Source organism: Mesocricetus auratus, unplaced genomic scaffold, assembly GCF_017639785.1.
Source record: "Mesocricetus auratus isolate SY011 unplaced genomic scaffold, BCM_Maur_2.0 Super-Scaffold_100028, whole genome shotgun sequence".
NCBI classification, from domain to species: Eukaryota; Metazoa; Chordata; class Mammalia; order Rodentia; family Cricetidae; genus Mesocricetus; species Mesocricetus auratus.
In genome coordinates, this window is record NW_024429209.1 from 13,427,844 (window position 1) to 13,447,916 (window position 20,073).

At 50.2% G+C, this 20,073-nt stretch overlaps 1 protein-coding gene across 2 annotated transcripts in view; it reads right to left on the reverse strand.

Annotated features, from left to right (window-relative positions):
- Window positions 1–7,861: 7,861 nt before the first annotated feature.
- Window positions 7,862–20,073, reverse strand: part of Kcnb1 (potassium voltage-gated channel subfamily B member 1) — a 92,585-nt gene continuing 80,373 nt past the window's right edge. Inside the window, exons 2-3 of one of the 2 annotated variants that reach the window (XR_005871529.1) lie at window positions 12,517–18,216; window positions 7,862–12,255 (exon numbers count right to left, since the gene is read on the reverse strand). Coding sequence is in view for 1 of the 2 variants with exons in the window: in XM_021229735.2 (XP_021085394.1) it covers window positions 16,210–18,216 (2,007 nt within the window). In the remaining variant the exon portion in view is untranslated. Of the gene's footprint in view, window positions 18,217–20,073 lie in introns of both variants that reach the window. The other variant, XM_021229735.2, reaches the window with a different exon arrangement.

The following is a 20,073-nucleotide window of genomic DNA, read 5'->3' on the forward strand; positions in this document are numbered from 1 at the left end:
TAGGGATCTTGACTGTCCACACTCATTTGGAAATTGAGTCAGCAAAGGCCCTCATTTATATTAATGGGGCCTAGAGTCTAACTGGAGGGGAGCACAGACAAGGATGGATGGTAGCAATTGCCCTCCGAGCCACCCAGGCGGTACTCTCGTGCTGGCAAGGGAGCAGCTGCCTCTGGCTTGAGGCTGCAACTCAGGGTGAGGGATTCCTAGCCTGGCCTAGATTCCAGCCATGACTGCTCACTGTTTGGACAAGGCTATGGGCAGTTCACCTTGTCAAGAGGTGGCATGATGGGTTCCCTGGCCTCTCCTGACTCCTACCCTCACCTCCGTCATCCGTCCCTCCAGCCACACTGGCTTCACAAAGCATCCCTGCCCCAGGGCCTTTGCATTTGCTGTGCTCTCGCCCCAGAGACTGCTCAGCTCCCTGTTGGCAACTGAGTCACATCCAACTAGCATCGCTTCAAGGCTTTGTCCCTCGAGGGTCACACTTTACAGCCACAGCATGTGCCACCCCATCCATCTCATTTTCTCTGCTGGGCCAAGCGGCAGTTCTGTTCTCTTGTCTTCCTCCATGAGAATATAAACCCCATGGGAGCATCCACTGTGTCTCTGGGGCCTGGCTCAGAAAGGGCGCATCCCAGATACTCATGGAGCATCATTCACTCAGCAGAGCCCTTCCGAGCACCTACCCCAGGTGAGGCTCTGAGCTGGGCTCTAATAGCAAAGGTCAGAATAAGACAAGATGGCCACCAGAACGGAGGGAGCGAGAGACAAACTGTGGCAACAGAATCAACTGAGTGTGACAAGGATTTTTTTTATCAAAGGCAGCATATTTAACCCCAAACTTAGCCCCTGGAGCCAGCTGTAACTTCTACCAGTTCATGAAGCACAGAGAAGTGAAGTCACTTAGCTGAGATCACACAGCTAGAAAACAAAGCATCCAAGATTGGAGTCCAAGCCACCTGGCTCCCACCTCCTCGGGTTAATCAGTCTATGCATAGATGGAGGTTAGAATCTGGTGACCTGAGGGCTGGGACCGGAGAGGTGTCAGAGGCTGCAGAGGACCAGAGAAAGCCAGGCTTTGATGGAGAGCGATATGAGAAAGGCCTTCCTGATAGTGAGACATCCTAGCTGTGTGGCCTAGATGGGTTTCCATGCTGTGACAAACACTGTGAGCAAGAGCAGCCTGGGATGGAAGGGCGTGTCTCACCTTGTAGATCCCACTGCCCTTCATCACCGAGGGAAGTCAGGGCCGGTACCTGGAGGCAGGAGCTGCTGCAGAGGCCATGGAGGAGTGCTCAGCCTGCTTTCTCATACTACCAAGGGCCACCAGCCCAGGGGTGACCACCCCGAATTTGGGAGGTGGAGACAGTTTGGCACTGTGTGCTTCAAATGATCAGGCTGGTAGTTAATGCCTGTCGTTTCAGCACTCAGGAGGTTGTGACAGAAGGATCAGAAGTTCAAGTCCAGCTTGGACTACATGAGCTTTAAGACAGGGCTACCCTGTCTTTAAAAAAAAAGAGGCTATGGCTGACAAATTTGATGCTGCATGTATTTCATTATAATAAAAAAGCTGGAGAAAGACACTTCTGTCCTTGGCTCGCTCACTCTGGGAACACGAGTTACAGGGACACTCTCCCAGCAGAGAATTAGGTCCCTAGATCCACACAGACAGCCATCCATTGGAGGACTGATCATCTTAGGGGCACCACTACTCTCCCGGCCTTCTGTGATTCCAGGTCTGGCCACCCCTTGGTAGCTCATGGGGCTGTTGTTCTGAATTGGTAAGTGTACATGGACTACTTGGAGCAATGCCTAGCATGCAGTAGGTGTTCAATGAATGCTTCCTGGCATGGTTTTGTGTATTCTGTGACTGCTGACACTGTGAAGCATTTGACCTGGGTCATAGTCTCTGTAATGAACAATTCTACACCCCAGGCTGCAGTGAGAATAACAGAGAGGGAAACCCTGTCTCAAAACTAAACAAACCAAACCAGGTGTGGTAGTTTGAATGTAATTGGCCTCCATAAACTCAAAGGGAGTGGCTATTAGTATGTGTGGCTTTGTTGGAGTAGGTATGGCCTTATTGGAGGAAGTGTGTCACTGTGGTGGTAGACTTTGAGGTCTCATATATGCTCAAGCTACTCCCAGTTTCTCAGACCACTTCCTGTTCCTGCTGGATCAAGATGTAGCTCCTTCTCCACTCTCAGCTCCTTCTCCAGCACCGTGTCTGCCTGCAGGACACCATGACCCACCATGACGATGATGGACTGAACCTCTGAAACTGTAAGCCAGCCCAATGAAATGTTTTCCTTTATAAGAGCTGCTGTGGTCATGGTGTCTCTTCCCAGTAATAGAAACCCTAACTAAGACAGCAGGCATGGTGACAAATGCTTTAGTCTCAGGGCTTGGGAGGTAGAAGTAGGTGGATCTCTGTGAGTTTGAGGCCAGTCTGGTCTGCATAGCTAGTGAGACCCCAAAAGCAGGTAAACAACAAAACAAAACAAAAAGCCCCAAAAGATAACATTAACAATAGAGACCAGAGAGATGCCTCAGTGATCAAGGTTGTATACTATTCTTGCAAAAACCTGGAATTTGGCTTCCAGCACCCACACGAGGAGGCACACAACCGTCACTCCAGCTCCAGGGGATCCAGCGCCCTCTTCTGGCCTCTATGGGTACTGTAATCTCATGCAATCATACACACACACACACACACACACACACACACACACACACTACCACCACTACCAGCAGCAAAGAAAACAAAGCAAAAACTAACCAAACAAACAAAAAACCCCAAGATGATACAATGAGGCCTGGCATGATTAGGTACCTCCTATATGCCCGTTCTTGGGATAAACACTACAGCCTTTCATTGAAGTCCCCAGAAGCACTCCACATAGTGACATTCATGTCTTCATTTCATAGACTGGAAATCCAGACAGGGAAAATTATAGCCCTAGGTCAGAGAGCCAAGACGTGGTATAGATAGAACTTGGACTTAGCGGCTTCAAACCTCCACTTATCTTGAACCATAGGGCTCAACAGAGGCTGGGAACCTCCCAAAAGCCCAGTGCTCCCCTTCAACAGCCCCTCACTGCTTGGCACAGGGCTCATTGCCCCAAAGTCAGACAATAAAATCAGATTTTCTTTTACCACCCATCTGTATAACTCAAGTCTTTCCCCATGGGCAACAGGGGAACAGTCTTGGGAGCCCATTGCCATTCTGGGGTTTCTCTCCCGGTCTGTCAACATCTGGGTCTGCAATGAGAGAATGGCATGTAGGTGTGCTCAGAGAGAGTGTAGGCTTGCCTGTCAGGCCCTGCTTCCTCAGGTGTTTCACCGGGGTGGGGTGGGGTGGGGTGGGGGTGGGGCTTCTAATCAGCTCCAGGTACCTCCAGGCCCAGCAAGTTGACTCCGTACAAACAGCTCTCCAGATAGCTAGCTGTTGGAGGCCATGTGGCTGACAGGAGAACCAGGTATCTAAACAGGCCCCAATCTCAGGCGCACCCACTCCTGGGCTGATCAGAGAGTCTAGGCAGTCCTGACAACATGCCTTTATTAACAGGCCTTAAGTGTGTATCTGGGCAAACACAGGAGGAGGGGCATGGGTCAGACCCAGCCTGGTGGGGAGCTCAGAGAGGGGTAAAGCTGCTTCCGGATGTCTGTGGTCTGGCTAGGGCTGAGCTGGGGCCTTGTCCCCATGCTGTCACTTCTTAGACTTTGTTTTGCTTTCAACTCAGGGTTTCTCTGTGTAACCCTGGCTGTCTCTCTGTAGACCAGGCTGGCCTTGAACGTAGAGATCTGCCTGCCTCTGCTTCCCGAGTGCTGGTATTTAAAGTGTGTGCCACCACACTGTACTATATTTCTCAGATATTTGTAACCTTGAGTTGCAGGAAGAGGGATAGTTTCCACCACAGCTGTGACACTCATGTGTGTGTACATCCAGTTTCCCTCCCTAAGTAATGTATGCTGACTTCCACTCGACTCTATTTTTTTATTTTTGAGGCAGGATTTCTCTGTATTGCTTTGGAGGTTGTCCTGGAACTTGCTCTGTAGACCAGGTTGGCCTCGAACTCACAGAGACCCGCCTGCCTCTGCCTCCCGAATGCTGGGATTAAAGGCCTGTGCCACCACCACCCGACTGACTGGACTCTATTCTATTCCATTTTATTCTTTATGTTATACTGGACTTTCACCCTAAAAAGGAGCAGTCAGGGACTGAAGTTAACAATGAATACTGCTTAGTGGTTAACAGTGACGTGATTTGGTTCCCAGACCCCACATTCATCATGGTGTAGTCCACACATCTGTAAATGCCAGCTCCAGGGGACCTGATTCATGTGTACATACACACACCCCCGCAATTAAAAAATGAAATAAATCCTTGAAAAAATTTAATGTGTTATGAGGTAATGGTTGCTGTCCTGAGAAGGGCATGGTGGCGGTGCGTGTATTGTAAGGTCAAAGGGCTATTGACAAGCTGGCACCTGGAAGAGGTGAGGCTTGCTGGGGATGATAAGCTGGTTGCAGTTTTTAAAGATTTACTTATTTACTAGGAATACAATATCCTGCCTCTATTCCATGTCTGTCTGCAGACCAGAAGAGGACACCAGATCTCATTGTAGATGGCTGTGAGCCACCATGTGGTTGCTGGGAATTGAACTCAGGACCTCTGGAAGAGCAGTCAGTGCTCTTAACCTCTGAGCCATCTCTCCAGCCCTGCTGGTTGCATCTTTTTTTTTTTTTTTTGGTTTTTCGAGACAGGGTTTCTCTGTGGCTTTGGAGGCTGTCCTGGCTCTAGCTCTTGTAGACCAGGCTTGCCTCGAACTCACAGAGATCGGCCTGCCTCTGCCTCCCAAGTGCTGGGATTAAAGGCGTGCGCCACCAACGCCCGGCCTGCTGGTTGCATTTTTATGCACTCAGTCTTCCTGGGAAAGTGAAGCTACCAGCAAGGCCCTTGCAGGTCCCCAGCCTCTGAGCAGCCTCTGAGATGCACAGGGCTAGCCTGGAAACATTCTTCCATGCAGAAGGGACAGCCAGAGCAAAGGCCCTGGGGTAGATATGTACTTCATGCACCTGAAAACTGACTGACAGAGGGCCAGTGTGTCTGGTGGTGAATGAGGGAGAAAACAGGAGACACAGAGGGCAGAGGTGCCCTCTGGGTGGGAGCGGGGCTGCATCACTTGGTGAGTGAGGTGGGCGTGTCTGAGTAGCAGGAAGGAGACGATGGCAGAGCCGGAGGCTCTGGGCAGAAGATGAGTCCCAGACAGAGCTTACCAAGACCTGGGCTTTGTGCAACATGTGATCAGGGAAGCTTTCTGAGGACGCAGTGACATTCCCAGATTGACAGCTTGACAGGACCCCTCTGGCCACTGTGTTAGGGAGAGCCTGGAAGAGATGAAGGACAGAACTGAGGAGCCTGGCAGGGGGTGCTGCAGCCATCAAGTGACAGGAGATGGTAGCTGGGGAGGTGGCGTTGGAGTAGAAAGGTGGATCCCAGCTCTGTGGAAAGTTGAGCCTAGAGGAAGCATCCACCGGCCATTTAAGTCAGCACCACTTGTCACAGGGGGAGGTGGGGACAACTAGAATGCCTAGCTATAGGAGCCTAGTCATTGCCACAGACAGGACACCACGAGGCAGCCTCACTGAAGGACTCGGAGACCTTCTATGGGACGAGGTCCAGGATGCACCCAATGAGAATGTGAGGGGCAGGGCGGTCTGATCATAGGTAACTGAGCTGAAACACAGGAAGGAAAAAGAAACACCCCACATGTTCATGTGTGCAGGAGCACATGTGTGTGCACGAGCATGTGTGCCAAGAAGGACTAGAGCTGTAGACAAGGATTGCCTCCAGAAATGGAGGACTGAGGTAGGAGGGGGACCTTTGACCTTGATGTTTGATCCCATTCTAGTGACCTCCATTGGAGGTAATTTTACTCCTACCAAATCCTCAGGGACAGCTGGAGAGGCAATGCAGGAGGGTGCTCCTGGCATCCAGGACTGGGGTCAGGGTTGTTAAGTACCCCACAGCCTGCAGAATGGTCCCAGTCAGGAGGGAGCCTGAGGCTGCCAAGCTCTGATCTAAGAAGCAGCTGAGCCTTACTTCTGAAAGATGGTCTCTATGCTGGGTGTTTGAAACATCCGTTGGCCTACAGGCACTGGTGATGGGCTGTCGTATCCGGTGCTCACCTTTTCAACATCTTGATTTAGGAAATAAGCTAGGCTTATACACTTTTTCAAATCAGACGGAAAATGGCCTGGCCTGTGATATTCAACCCAGGCTGGCCTTGGTTTTACTATGGAGCAGAGGATGGCCTTAACCTCCTGATTTTCCTGCCTCCCACCCCTGGATGCTGGGAATACAGTGTGAGCCATCATAGGCCGATGTGGTGCTGGGAACAGAGTGTACATGCTAGGCAAGCCCTCCACCAGCAGAGCCACATCTCCAACCGGGAGCAGAGGCTTCTGAGTTCTACTTCCAGTCTCAGTGGAGTGAATGCCTGCAGTTGATGCGTTGTGACCTTAGAATCACCCGACTTCTAGCACCATAAAAACCATGGGAAAGCACGTGCCTCAAGTTGCTAGGCACTGGGTTCATAGCAGCTGGAAACAAATGGCTACTCTTGACCTTGCTACTCAGGGCAGAGAGCCCAACAGTGGTTGGTGGTTGTTTCTGGTTCACAGTTCTGGTCAGTCTGTAACTGTGGCTGGCCTGTGACTGTGGTGGTCAGTCTGTGGCCGTGGCTGGCCTGTGACTGTGGTCAGCCATTGATGTGGCCGTGGCTGGCCTGTGACTGTGGTCAGCCAGTGATGTGGCCGTGACTGGCCTGTGACTGTGGTCAGCCAGTGATGTGGCCGTGGCTGGCCTGTGACTGTGGTGGTCAGTCTGTGGCCGTGGCTGGCCTGTGACTGTGGTCAGCCATTGATGTGGCCGTGACTGGCCTGTGACTGTGGTCAGCCAGTGATGTGGCTGGCCTGCACATGTACCTCCATTGGCTAGTACATGTAAAGGAACTAGAATTCATCACCAACACTTAAAAGTTGGCAGATTGCTTGTGAAATACAGATTTCTGATTCTTTCTAATCATTATCATTCACATGTGTCTATTTCTGCGTGTGTGAGAGAGGGAGGGGAGGGAGGGGGCATGCTACAGTGCACCTGTGGAGGTCAGAAGACAATGTGTGGGGTCGTTTTTCTCCTTCCACCATGTGGGTCCTACTGGTTGAACTCTGGTCACCAGGCTTGGCAGCAAGTATTTTCACTTGCTGAGCCAGTTTGCCAGCCCCAGAAATCTGGTTCTTGTAAGATGTGGCACTGCTATCCTAGGTCATAGGAACCAAATGGAGATGATGGCATGATGGGTGTGTCCTCCAGCCGGCCACGCCCTCTGCTCCCCTTATTCCTGGAATTTTGGCTGCTTTGTACATCTGCCACCCTCTTGGCCCTGTGGGTTACAAGCTGCTACCTTCTTTGGCTTTTGTTTTGCTTTGGGCTTTGGGGGACTGAGTCTCCTAGAGCACAGTTGCCTGGAGCTCTTACGCTCTGGTTTCCACTCCCAGGAGCGCTGGGATAACAGGCACGCACCTCATCTGTAGTGAAACACATTTTTATGGGAAAGGAGTGCCTAGATAGAGTAGACATGAGAGACACGAGGCCAGCTCTGGGTTTTGATTTGTGGACACAGTCCAAGATGGCTTATATATTGGGGGTGACAAGCTGGTTGCATTTTCATACACTCACTCTTCCAGGGAAAGTGGAGCTACCAGACTCTCAGATTCTGCCTTTCTTACACTCGAGCCTTTCTGACACCCAAGCCTCTTCCCTCTCCCAGAAATAAGCCAAACACTGCCAGGCTCGTTTTCTCCGGATCTTTTATTGAACGCTGCAGACTTCATTAAGGGACCATTTGCTTGGAAATTCTTAAACATTTGAACGTTTTTTACAGGACAGGACAGCAGCCGGAGGTCACACAAGGGTCACAAGTCCATCTCACCACATGCAGAAGACAACACTGGGGTTTGTTGGCTTCCTTGTGTGTATACTCATGAGCATGTATGAACACACACACATCAATGTGCATTGTCACATGTACAGGAAGGACTAGAGCCTTCCACTGATGAAGGGTGAACAGGACCCATGAACACAACCTGAAGAAAAATGGCTGAGGACCCTGGTGGATTATGGCTAATATGATTGGCTTGGCCCCCTTTAAGGGTGGGGCAATCAGAATGGCTTTGCTGGCAGAAGAACCCCAGCCTTATGCTGTGGGATCCTGGGAGGGGCAGAGGGTCTGAGTTGATGGCGTTGGAGTGTTTGTTGTTGTAAGGGGGGCCTTTGGGACTCACTTAAAAGGAGAGACCGTTGGTTCTTACAACTCAGGAAATGAGATCCAGTTACAGACACTGGCTTCCATGCTCCTGCCCTAGTCAAGTCCCAGACCCCCTCTACTCTGGACTCTTGGCTTGAACTACTGGATAGCTACTGTGGTCACCGTGTGACCTCCCTGTGAACTGAATAGAACAAGCAGGAAGACAGCAGGTGCTGACCAGCCTCAGGACAGGACAGGAGCAGACCATGACCCATGTCAGTTTGGGGCTACCATTGAACGTGGGCATGGCTGTGACTCCAAACATGATCAGAGAGGACATGGTATTAGTGGAGGCAGTTGAGAGAGAAGGTACTCCCACTCTTTTTCCCCCCAATTAGCAATAGCCCCAGCTGAGACTCCAGCAATGCCCTCTTCACCACACATCCATCTGCTTTTCACTCACACGTTCATTTTGCCCCAAACACAGGCTGGATGGTCACTGTGTGCCAGCAGCACACTGACAGATGACAACGAGTTTCTGGTGTAGAAAAGGGGGTTCCCTGCTCTTAGCTTAGACTCAAGCCAAATGGGCCTAGAGAAAGAGCACAGCTGCCCTGCACTATCCGTAACCACATCTGACTCTCGGATGCCTCCTGGTCTCAGATGTCTCAAAACTTGAAGAAGCCCAAACGCTGGGAGCTGTGCAGTTGAGCTGGACACTTGGGGCCTCTTAAGTGTCTATCCAGACAGAACTTCACCTAGGGAGGCAGGACGTGTCTGAGCTCTGTGTGTGGCTTGGAGCACATCTAAGTGGGACAGAATTGAGGACCCCCACATTTCCCCTAAATGCAGCTGAGTGTCTTGGGCAATGCCTCTGTGGGCTGAGATTTTGGAAAATGATTTCTGTTTTATTTAGTTTTAGAAGAAAGTGGTTCCGGCCAACCTGGCCTACTGGTCTACCTTGCTTTTCAAAACCACCTGGACTTGGGCTCACTCAGAAGTTCACTCATCTCCTCCACACCCATCGTGCCCAGTGAGGGAGAGCTCAGCAGCTCTGGGTTGCCTGGAGGCAGAGAGCAGGAAGCGGGCCTTCTGGGGATGGATGTTGAAGCAACTGGAGCTTTGCTTCTTGTAAAGCAGAATTATGGCTACCTTGGCCTTTTTGATTTTTCTGGGTTTATTTTGTGGGCAGAGACCTTTGAAAATCTTGACTATGTTCAGTATTTTATTTAACAGGGAAAAAAAGCCCTTTTGGAATGGTGCTTTTGGGATTGCCTGGGCAGTGGGTGGCTGGCTTGTGGGGTGATCACTGTGTCTCTTTGAGGGCACAGGGTCTAGGGGAAGGGGCTGAAGCACCATGTGGTGGCCACCACAGGTGGGACTTTGTGGGTTGGCCCTTTGCTGCCTGGGAAAAGGCAACATGCATCTCATCTCCAAGTAGTCGTTGCTAGGTCACTGGGAATGGGTTAGGTCAATGATTGGCAGGGTCAGAAAAATTGCAAGGAGAAGGCTTGTGAAGCTGAGTCCCATGCTGCAACCCTCTTGCTTTGGTGCCTTCTGGGATGCCCCAGTCATATAACCTGTGGTCCCATTAGCTGTGCTCCAAGTCCTTGTCTATGTTGTTTGAACCTGGGCCCAGAATGTTCAAGAGACATATCTATGCAGAAAGCCACATGTGCACACAAGGCCATGGATGGACACACACACACACACACACACACACACACACACACACACACACACACACACACACACGAATTGCTTTGAGTTTCCCGTCCAATTTTGTAGCAATGCCAGGGCCCATCTGTGCAATACCCATTCTCCCTGTGAACACCTCCAATACCGTGGGCAGGCTGGAGCTCCTTACCCACTATGCACTGCATTCCATGAGCAGATCACCTAACTGATGAGAAAAGGCTTACTTGCTTTCAGTAGAAATCGACCAACTCATGTTAAGTGGCTATGTCCTTGGGCCAGCTCCCTGCCCATGCTTTCCTGTTAGCTTTTAGACTTCTTCAGGACCTTGGCTGAGAGAGACAGAGGTAGGGCGAGACGTGGAGAGGAGAGTTCACTTTACTGACAGACCCTTCCAAATTCAGTTCAAATTGCCATTTGCAAATTTCTAGAGAAATTCTAAGGCAAGGGGAGAAGGTCAGAGTGTACCTTCTCTTTCTTGGGAAGACAGCCAGTGTTTACTTATCCAGGTAGGGAACCTGGGAAATATCAGGGCAATGCTACTCTCTCTCTCTCTCTCTCTCTCTCTCTCTCTCTCTCTCTCTCTCTCTCTCTCTCTCTCTCTCTCTCTCTCTCTTTCCTGTTTTATTTGACTCTGGAACAAACCAGATTAACCAGGAATTTTAGGGCTGGGGAAACTGATTAGAATCACATTCCAAAATAGCTCAGGGGGTCAACCACTTGTCTGACACAGCCAAGGCCCTAGTTAGATTCTCAACACCACAAAATGGAACAAAACCAAAGGGAAGAAAAGAAAAATTAACCACAAGGATAATGAATTTGTGTTTGGGTTAGCTTCCTCTTGGGGTTTCAGTGGGGGACATCATCGCTGTCTGAGATGGAGATGGCCCTGGCTTGACCCAAATCTCTGATGCTGCTGATGGCAAGCAGATGGCCTGTTGAGCGTGGGAGGCAATCTGATTGGCTTTCTTTGTTATCCCAGGTAAATGACTGATGGAGAAGAACCCTTTTCACTCCATTTGGTGTCCGTCCACCACCTTCCCTCAGGCTCAAACTCTCCTCACAGATGAATGCTCAGGGCTGACCAAGGACCAGAGGCTTGGAAAAGTGGAGGCTGGAAAAATACTGATGCCCTTGCCCCAAATTTCACACTTGGCGCTGCTGAGAAAGACGGGGCAGGAAGATCGAAGCTTTGGGCCGTCGCTCCTCAGTTTTGGCTACAAGGCTGTCTGGTCGCTGGTTTTTGGTGAGACTGTGGGACATGGACTGGAGACGCAGCACGTTCCTCTGAGGTTTGCCAGTGCCTGCACCTGCTCTGGTCCCTGGATCCAAAGTAGGACGCCAGACATGGGGACAGTCTGGCCAAGAGGAACTCAGGAGTGTTCCTGGGCTCAGCAATTGCTTGGAGACAAGTTTGCTTGCAGAAGGGTCTTGATTCCAGTCTTTTTGGGAATCAGAAAGCTCGATCCTTTAAGATCTCAGGAGGGCAGGGCCCCGCTCCCAGAAGCCCAGGTCCCAACTACACCTCTGTTTTACCTGGCTTGCTCCTGCACACCTGGATTCTTAAGAGCGACAGCCAGGGGAACACAGATCTGGTGAGGAAAGACGCAGATGCCACCCCAACCCCAGGGACAGGAACTCAGTCTTCCAGGATGTCAAACTCCAATCTTTCCTCACTTCCAGACAACCAGAATCCAACAGAAGAAAAGAAAAAACAGTCCAAGGGACAGTGGGAAGGATGGAGAGCAGAAAAGACCAGTTATGTGAATGAGCAATGATAAAACCCCCAAGATATCACTGTTACAAAAGAAATTAGACTAAATTGTCCTACTATAAATATACTAAAATACATATATATATATTTATCTGAACAAAAAAATAGACTACTCTGAGATGTGTGGACATCCTAGCATATATAGATACTTCTAGAGCCAGAAAAAAATGGCAACAGAAAATGCAGAGGTAACTCTTATTTCCAGGTGTGGCCAGGGCTGGTTTGGGTGGCCCTGGCCTGGTGACATGAAAGCATTTGAGTGTTGTCATATAAACAATAATAGGTTAGGAAATGCCTGGGGCTGGAGTGTTCTATTGTCCTTCTGGGACCTGGGAGTCCCCTTCTGTCTTCTGCCAACTTCTCGGCTACCCACACATACAAAGTACATCTCTGAAAGAGCGTGTTCTAGAAGATTTCCCGTGCATCCTCCTTTGATTCAATGCAGTTTATGGTTATTTTACTTGAGACAAGCTGGCAGAGAAATAAGGAAAGGAGAGATATTAATATATCTACATATCTATCTATCTATCTATCTATCTATCTATCTATCTATCTATCAATCAAGACCTGGCTTTAGGGACCATTGTTTGTGATGGATTTTAACTATCCCCTTGTTCATGGACTAGACATTCCAGCCATGACCAGAGTCAGACAAATACATATTAATTACAAGTATTGACAATACATTACAGCTGTGTAGACGAGGATGCTGCTGTGTCTTGTGTTTTTTACCTCCTTAGGACCTTGTATCTCCTCAGGAGAAGGGGCCAAGACGAGGCTGCAGCTTAGGGACCCAAAGGAGGTGGGCTGGAAGGAGAGACTCAGTTGCAAAAAGCTCCTGTTCCTAGAGCTGTCGGGGCGAGCGGAGTGGGTGAAGGGTGGCTTCCTCATGATTTGGGTATTTCTTCTTTCCTCGATGTCCAATGTTATCTCCTCTTTACTCTTTCTCCTCTCAATGTGCTTAAGATGGAATCCCAGAGGGAAATCTGCAGCCTCAGACCTGCTGTTATGGGGGCATCCAGTGACGGAAGGTGAAAGCGCTGACCTGTCTCCGCTCTCCCTCGGGGCAGGCTTTCCCGAGCGATGGGCACACACAGCGTCCGATGCCTGGCTTTTTCTGACGATGGGATGAATATGCTGTCACTTAAGTTCCCCTGGGTTCTTGACAGTCCTATTGATTTTATAACTGGACCATAACTGGGTCGCCACCTCCAGCCCTCGGTGTCACTTGGGGTACCTCACTTCCTTTTGCTCCGGTTGGTTCAGGACAGATGGAAATGATCCACCAAGTTCCGGTAGCCTCTGCCTCCATACCCTGGCTTCCCTCTTCACTACTGAGTCAGAGTCAGCTTCAAGTTGGCAACCCTTCTCCAGCTTTCCCAGTGCATGGAAACGCAGGTACCCAGGTAGGGTGTGTGTGGAATGAAGCTCAAAGTGTTCCTTTTTAGCAGGTGGAGGCCTGGTAGGAAAGTTTACAGTACTCTCACGAGTCACACACAGAGGAAAAGCGATATTCCCACAGTACACACACATATAAATGGGTGAAACAATAACAACACAACAAACCAGCAAAACCCAAAACGAAGCGGAAAACTTTTACGCATAGTTTTACACTGAGTTTTGATGGTTGCTTCTATAGGAATTCTGTCAGACTGTTTATTCAGCTAGGAAGGGGTATTCTGAATTTGTCCTTCATTTACCCTGGAAAATGCTACTTTAAGGTCAGACAAAATACAGGAGGAAGGGACAGCCAGGTCCTACATGACACAAGGCAGAGGGGCCTTTGGTTACAAGGAGAGTCGCACCAAGTTCTTAGATAAGAAAGAAGCCATTTCTACTCTGTACACTAGCCATCGGCTTAATCAACAAATGAAATGCCTTGATTTGAAGGAGGGGGCAGTAATTTCCTTCTGGCTATATATGGCTATGTTAAGACATGTTTACTTCCTGATATGTAAAATAGACTATATCATCAGTAGGAGTTTTTACAGATAGTTCTAAAAATATCTGAATCGGAAATCACAACTATTTTCTTTTTATCAAAAAGCATTTGTTTGTTTTCCCTGAATTTTCACATTTGTGCTGCTGGGTGACGTCTATGGTGAAGAAAAAACAAAGAAACACGAACGATGGTCAACAGAGTGGTCCCACAGTCACGTCAACAGGCCCTAGCACCAGCCTGAGCTCAGCAGGGGGCTCTGGAGTCCCCCTGCTTCCTGTTCCCAGGGCACTGCTGTCTAGAACCTTCACTGTCTCAGCCCCTTTGCATCTGTTTCGAGAACGTTCTGAGGCCCTGAGACAGTCAAAGTCTCAGTTTTCCTCATTCACAGCAAACACCAAGGTATATCCCTCTGGAGGAAGGGGACCCTGGGCTGCACCCTCTGGAGGGAGGGGACCCTGGACTGCACCCCCTGGAGGGAGGGGACCCTGGGGTACACCCCCTGGAGGGAGGGGACCCTGGTCCCTGGAGATACCAAGGAGTGTCATGAACTGTACAAAATGCTTTGTTTAGGGTTGGCGTGATAACCCTTTAGCATTCCACCTGTGACGGGTGACCTGATCTCAGTCATGGAAACAAGAGGCAGAACATGGATGTAAGTGTGCTGATGGGTGGACCATGCCATTGAACTGTTGGGCAGACCAGCCATAAATTATACTGAGGACAGGTGATCAATATCATGTCATTGCTCCATCAGGAAGACACATGCCTGTCACTGTTCTGAGGACAGGGAGGAGGACACTACAGCATTTGGGACATTATCCACTAACACCATAGTAAGAAAACCACATTGCCCCATCGTACTGCAGACAGGCTGACCAGTAACACTATCCTCACTGAAAGACAAGCCATCACTACAGCGTCATGCCGACTGGTGTCACTGAAGAAGGACCAACAACACTGTGCCACTGGGTTACAGGTAGGACAACGCCAGGTCAACACGCTAGGACAGGGAGACTGACACCAGGAAGTACATCAGAACCTCTAGGGATACACATGAGTACTTATTGCTTTTGGCTGTGCCGTCTGCCTAGATGGCTGCGGGAAGGAGCATCGGGCTTTCAGGACAGACAGTGACACAGAACACACAATGGCTGGTTGACGAGAAAGAACAGTACAATACCCGACCCCAGTCGCTGCGCCCGTCAGAGACATGTGAGTCTCTTGCACACAGGGCTCTAAGAGAGCCCTTCCCCGAGGGCTGAGGACCCCTCCTGACCCATCAGGGATGAGGGGTGATCTTGAGGGGCCATGGAGGAGCCACAGACTCTAATGTGACAGTGAGACCCACTGTGGCCCCAAGTGCAGGGCCACCATGCGGCCCACGGGAAATAGTGCTTGTTTTAAAGTGCGAGATCTTGACACTGTCCCTGGTAGAACCTAGATTAGAAAAACATAAAGTGCTTTTTATTAACTTATTATTTTTTTTAGCTTGAATACCACAGAAACAAACAAACAAAAAGAAAAAAAGAACTTCTCCCATAGTAGGTATGTTCCCGTGTTCCCCAACACAACAAAAAGTAGTCAGAAGCCTGCACAGGGCAGTTCAGTGAGGGCTTTTTTTTTTTTTGCTTTTTTTCCTTTTTTTCATGTAGAAAATGAAATTTATTATTTTTTAATGCTGTTCCTCAGTAACACAGTCTCTCTGAATAATCTATCTTGTTTGCATATTTGACGCTCACGTATCTCTTGAGTCCAGGCTGGTACTGTTTGGAACTCTCATTCCTGTGACAGCCCGAAAAGCGGTGGTCTGGTTTATCCCCTTGGCTCTGTGCCAACCATCTGAACCCTTCCTTGATTGCCAGGTGGGCAGAAAGAATCGAGTCCAAATTGTCAGCTCACCCCGATAGCGTCTCAGAAGAAAGTCCTGGGTAGCACAGAATACTGAACCAGTCAAGCCGCTTGCTTGGTTAAAGGTTATAACACTGGGGCCATGGCTGATGGAATGGCAAATTCCTCATGATCAAAGTGCCCCCTCTACCCTTCTAGCAGTAAGACCCTGCCTTAGAGGGCAGGCGCTCTTGGCGGATGCTAGGCGACACCCAGTACTACTTGATCAATCCACAGTTTCACTAGCAGCTCCTTGCTCCAACGCCCTCCTCTAGCTGAAGCCACAGGAGTGGGAGATGGCATACTCAGAGACTGGGAGAGCCTCAAGAGGGGACTAGGAAGTAGGTGGCCAAGGCTGGGTCTTAGTGGCTGTGAGCTCTGCTCATGTCATCTCAGGAAGGTGCTGTTTGGAGGTACGGTCCCTGTGGCTTGGCTGATTATGTATCCATAGACCTGTCATGGCTCTCAGGGTCTCTCCTGTTGCTGGGGCTCTGTGGTGGCCTTGTGTCTCCGAGGTCATGCAGAACTCAGCGACAGCAAGCCAAGCTCCCCCACTCCTTGATTTCTCCTGCAAACTCCCCTCTGCTGTGGACAGCTCAGATGCTCTGATCCCGAGTGCTCCCATGCGCTCCTCCTCCGGGCAGCATGTGCACATCGGGGGAGGTGTGGTTCTCCAGCTTACACTTTTCTTGGGCTCCGGGACCTTTCCCAGTCAACCCTTCTGAGGAGTAGACACAGTTAGGCCTTAAGAACTTAGGAGAGGTGGGCAGGGGAGAGCTTTCGAAATGGTTCTTCTCTGTTCTAGTTCCAATGCTGAACTTGGGGCTGGTGCTCCCATGGAGACTCATGGGAGGACTGGAGTCCACGCTGTAGAGCGGCTGACCCTCATCGTCTGTGTCCGTATCTATGTACTGGTGGACGCCCGCCTCAAAGTTGAATGCTATTGCTGTGTGTTTCTCAGGGGAGCGAGGAGGTGTCCTGGCACTTGCTGTGGTGTAGATGGAGGACTCTGGGCTCAGCACAGGCTTGTCTAAGAGTGAGGCACACTCCAGTCCCGCGACCGCAGCTGCTGCGCCTCCTCTGTTCCTAAGAGGATCGTGGTACATCCCTAGAGAGGGCAGCAGCGGGCTGGGGTCACCCTCCATGAAGTTGACCTTGAGTGCCCGGAGCTTCATGGGGTTGCTGGTCTTCATGGAACTCCTGGGGCTCTCAACGAAGAAACCAGAGCGGCTGCCCTCGGGAGTGGGGGTGGCCTCGATGAGTCTCCCACCACTGGCACCCAGAGCCCCCCGCCAGCCTACCTCTGGAGCTGTGCCAACCCCCGCCTTGCTGGACAGGGATGCCAGAGGGCTGTGGGAGAATCTGGTGGCTTCAGGGAAGTCCGTGGCGCAGCTGATGAAGCTGTCAATGCTGGACATGCTTCGCATGTCGATGACACCTTCTGTGCGTGTGGGCAGAGGGGCCACAGGGCTAGGCATGCTTCCCATCTCCAGTTCTTCCTTTGGCTTGCTCTGCGGTGCCATCTCCTTCATGTTGAGGATGGGTTGGGACTGTGTCTTGGCCATCTTATTGTACATGTCTTCCAACTGCTGGACGTTCAGGTGCTGCGGGCTAGAGGACGATCTGGCCTTCTCAGGGGACCCCTGCTCCTTGGTTTCAAAGGACTTGCTGGAGCTGGTCTCAGATAGTGCCCTCTTGGTCCATTTCCACTTGTTGGGAGACAGGTGGTTATCCTGCACTTTATCCTTTTTAGCCGTGCTCTCTCCATTTTTCTCAACTACAATGTCCATCATCTCGATGCTCCGGGCGAAGGCATCCTTCATGTTCATGGACACGATGCTGCCGTTCCTCTTGGCCCTCTCCAGAGCCTCTCTCCGCTTGATGGCTTTCTCCTGCCTCTTCTGCTCCTTATAGAACTCCGAGAAGTTATTGACAATAATGGGAATGGGAAGGGCGATCACTAGGACCCCGGCGATGCAGCAGAGACCCCCCACAATTTTCCCCAGGAGAGTCTTAGGGTAGATGTCTCCATACCCAACGGTTGTCATGGTGATGGTGGCCCACCAGAAAGAGGCAGGGATGCTTTTGAACTTGGTGTCATCCTCATCCTTCTCGGCAAAGAAGACCAAGCTGGAGAAGATCATGATGCCCATAGCGAGAAAGAGGATGAGCAAGCCCAGCTCATTGTAGCTCCTGCGGAGTGTGAAACCCAGGGACTGTAGGCCGGTGGAGTGGCGGGCCAGCTTCAGGATGCGAAGGATACGCATGATGCGGAAGATCTGGACCACGCGGCGCACGTTCTGGAACTGCAGCACACTCTTGTTGGACTCTGTGAGGAAGATGGTGACGTAGTAGGGCAGGATGGCCAGTAAGTCAATAGCGTTGAGAGGGCCCTTAAAAAACTTCCATTTTTTGGGTGAGGATAGGAACCTCAGCAAGTACTCCATGGTGAACCACGCGATGCATACCGCTTCCACGTGCGCCAGCTGCGGGTTATCCGTGCTCTGGCCGAACTCATCCAGGCTCTGCAGCTCAGGCAGTGTGTTGAGTGACAGGGCAATGGTGGAGAGGACGATGAACATGATGGAGATGATGGCCAGGATCTGTAGGGAGAAGAGAGGGCTCAGTCGGCACCCAGCAAAGCACACATGGTCATCGCAGCGTTCGAGTGCATTTTGACATCTCACCAGTTACTTCACGGCCGACCCGAGTTTAAAGAGATAATTTCTGCGAACCCATTTATGACATAGATGTGAAAACCGAGGCTAGAGAACGCACAGTTTCAAGCTTGTCGACGAGCAAACTTTCTCTACAAAAACCCAGAGAGTAAGCGTGTTGTTGGCTGGTGCATCGTGTTGCCGCCATGCAGCTTTGCAGCCTGGACAAAATGAGGATGAGTAGCTATGGTTGCCTATCAATAAAGCATTACCTCATAAAGATAGGCCGAGTGTGAATGTGGGCATAGCTCTGGGGTGCAGGGCTGCTGCCCAGGGTTGAGTGCTGAGTCAAGCACTTTTGACGTCTTATCTCATTGTCTTTTGTTTTTGTAGACAGGATCTCACCTTGTTACCCAGGTTGGGGCCTCTCCCAACATTCCTACCTCTACCTCCCAAGTCCTGGGATGCTGGATGATAGCAACAAGCACAGTTCACATCTCACTGTTATGTCAACCCTATTAAGTGTTTTTCACTCCACTGGCGCCAGATGTGGAAACATACTCGTGTAAGCCCAGCACTTGTGAGGCTGAGGCAGGAGGGTCAGGAATTCAAAGCCAGCTTGGGCTTTACGAGACACCACCTCCCAGCCCCATATACCAAAGGAAGTGTCATCAGCTCTGCTGAACAGTGAAACTTGGTATATGAGGGGCTGGAGAGATGGCTCAGTGATTAAGAGCACTGGCTGATCTTCTAGAGGACCAGGGTTCAATTCCCAGTGCTCACAACTGTCCGCAACTCCTTTTTCAGGGGGAACCAGAGCCCTCTTCTGGGCTCTGTGAGTACTGCACACATGTGGTGCACAGACATATATGCAGGTAAAACGCCCAAACACATAAAATAAATAAATAAAATTATAAAAATAGTATACGGCAGAAGCAGGATTTGGACCCAGATTCTTCTGCTCTCTCATCATGAGATCTTAAGTGTGTTAAAAAGTAACATGGGGGGTGTGAGGGGCATTCAGTGTACTTGCTGTTTTTACAGAGGATCTGCGTTTGAGTCCCAGCGTCCTGACCATCTGTAACTCAAATTCCAGGGAATCTGCTGCCCATGGCCTCTGATATGCATATACCCACAGCTGCACAGCCACACACCTCTGATAGCAATGCCCTCATGTACATATATCCACCCCTCCTCTGCCACATACACAAAACTAAAAATAACAGGCATAAATGTCAGATGAATGCTAAGGATCATTTGATAATGACAGAAAGCCCAGTGGGAGATCTTGCAGGTCACTTTCCCACGGGCACAGATGTCCTGGATGTGTCTTAAGATCGGGAGGGGAATATGAACTTTTGGGCCCAAGGCCTCTGCTTTACCATCTAGTTCCCCGGGGTCAAGAAGACAGCTTGAGGGCTGGTGAGAGGGATTAGTGGGTAAAGTCTGGTGACCTGAGTTTGACCCCTGGCACCCGCATAAACGAGGAAGGAGAGAACTGACTCCACCAAGTTGTCCTCTTGATGGGGGATGTCCTTCTGTATATAAGCTTCTCTTATTGTTTGATGAATAAAACATTGTGGCTAATGAGGCAGGACCAGGGGGAATTCTGGGAAAGGCAGGCAGAGAGAGCCAGCCAATGAACAGGTGACATGCAGCTGCCAAAGGAATAAGATAAGACCACGTGGAAATACATAGATTAATAGAAATGGGTTAATAATTAAGACAGGGCCAGCCAGTGAGAAGCCCTAGTCATGGGTCAGCAGTTTTATTTGGGGCTGAAGTGGTGGCATGACCTAAGCA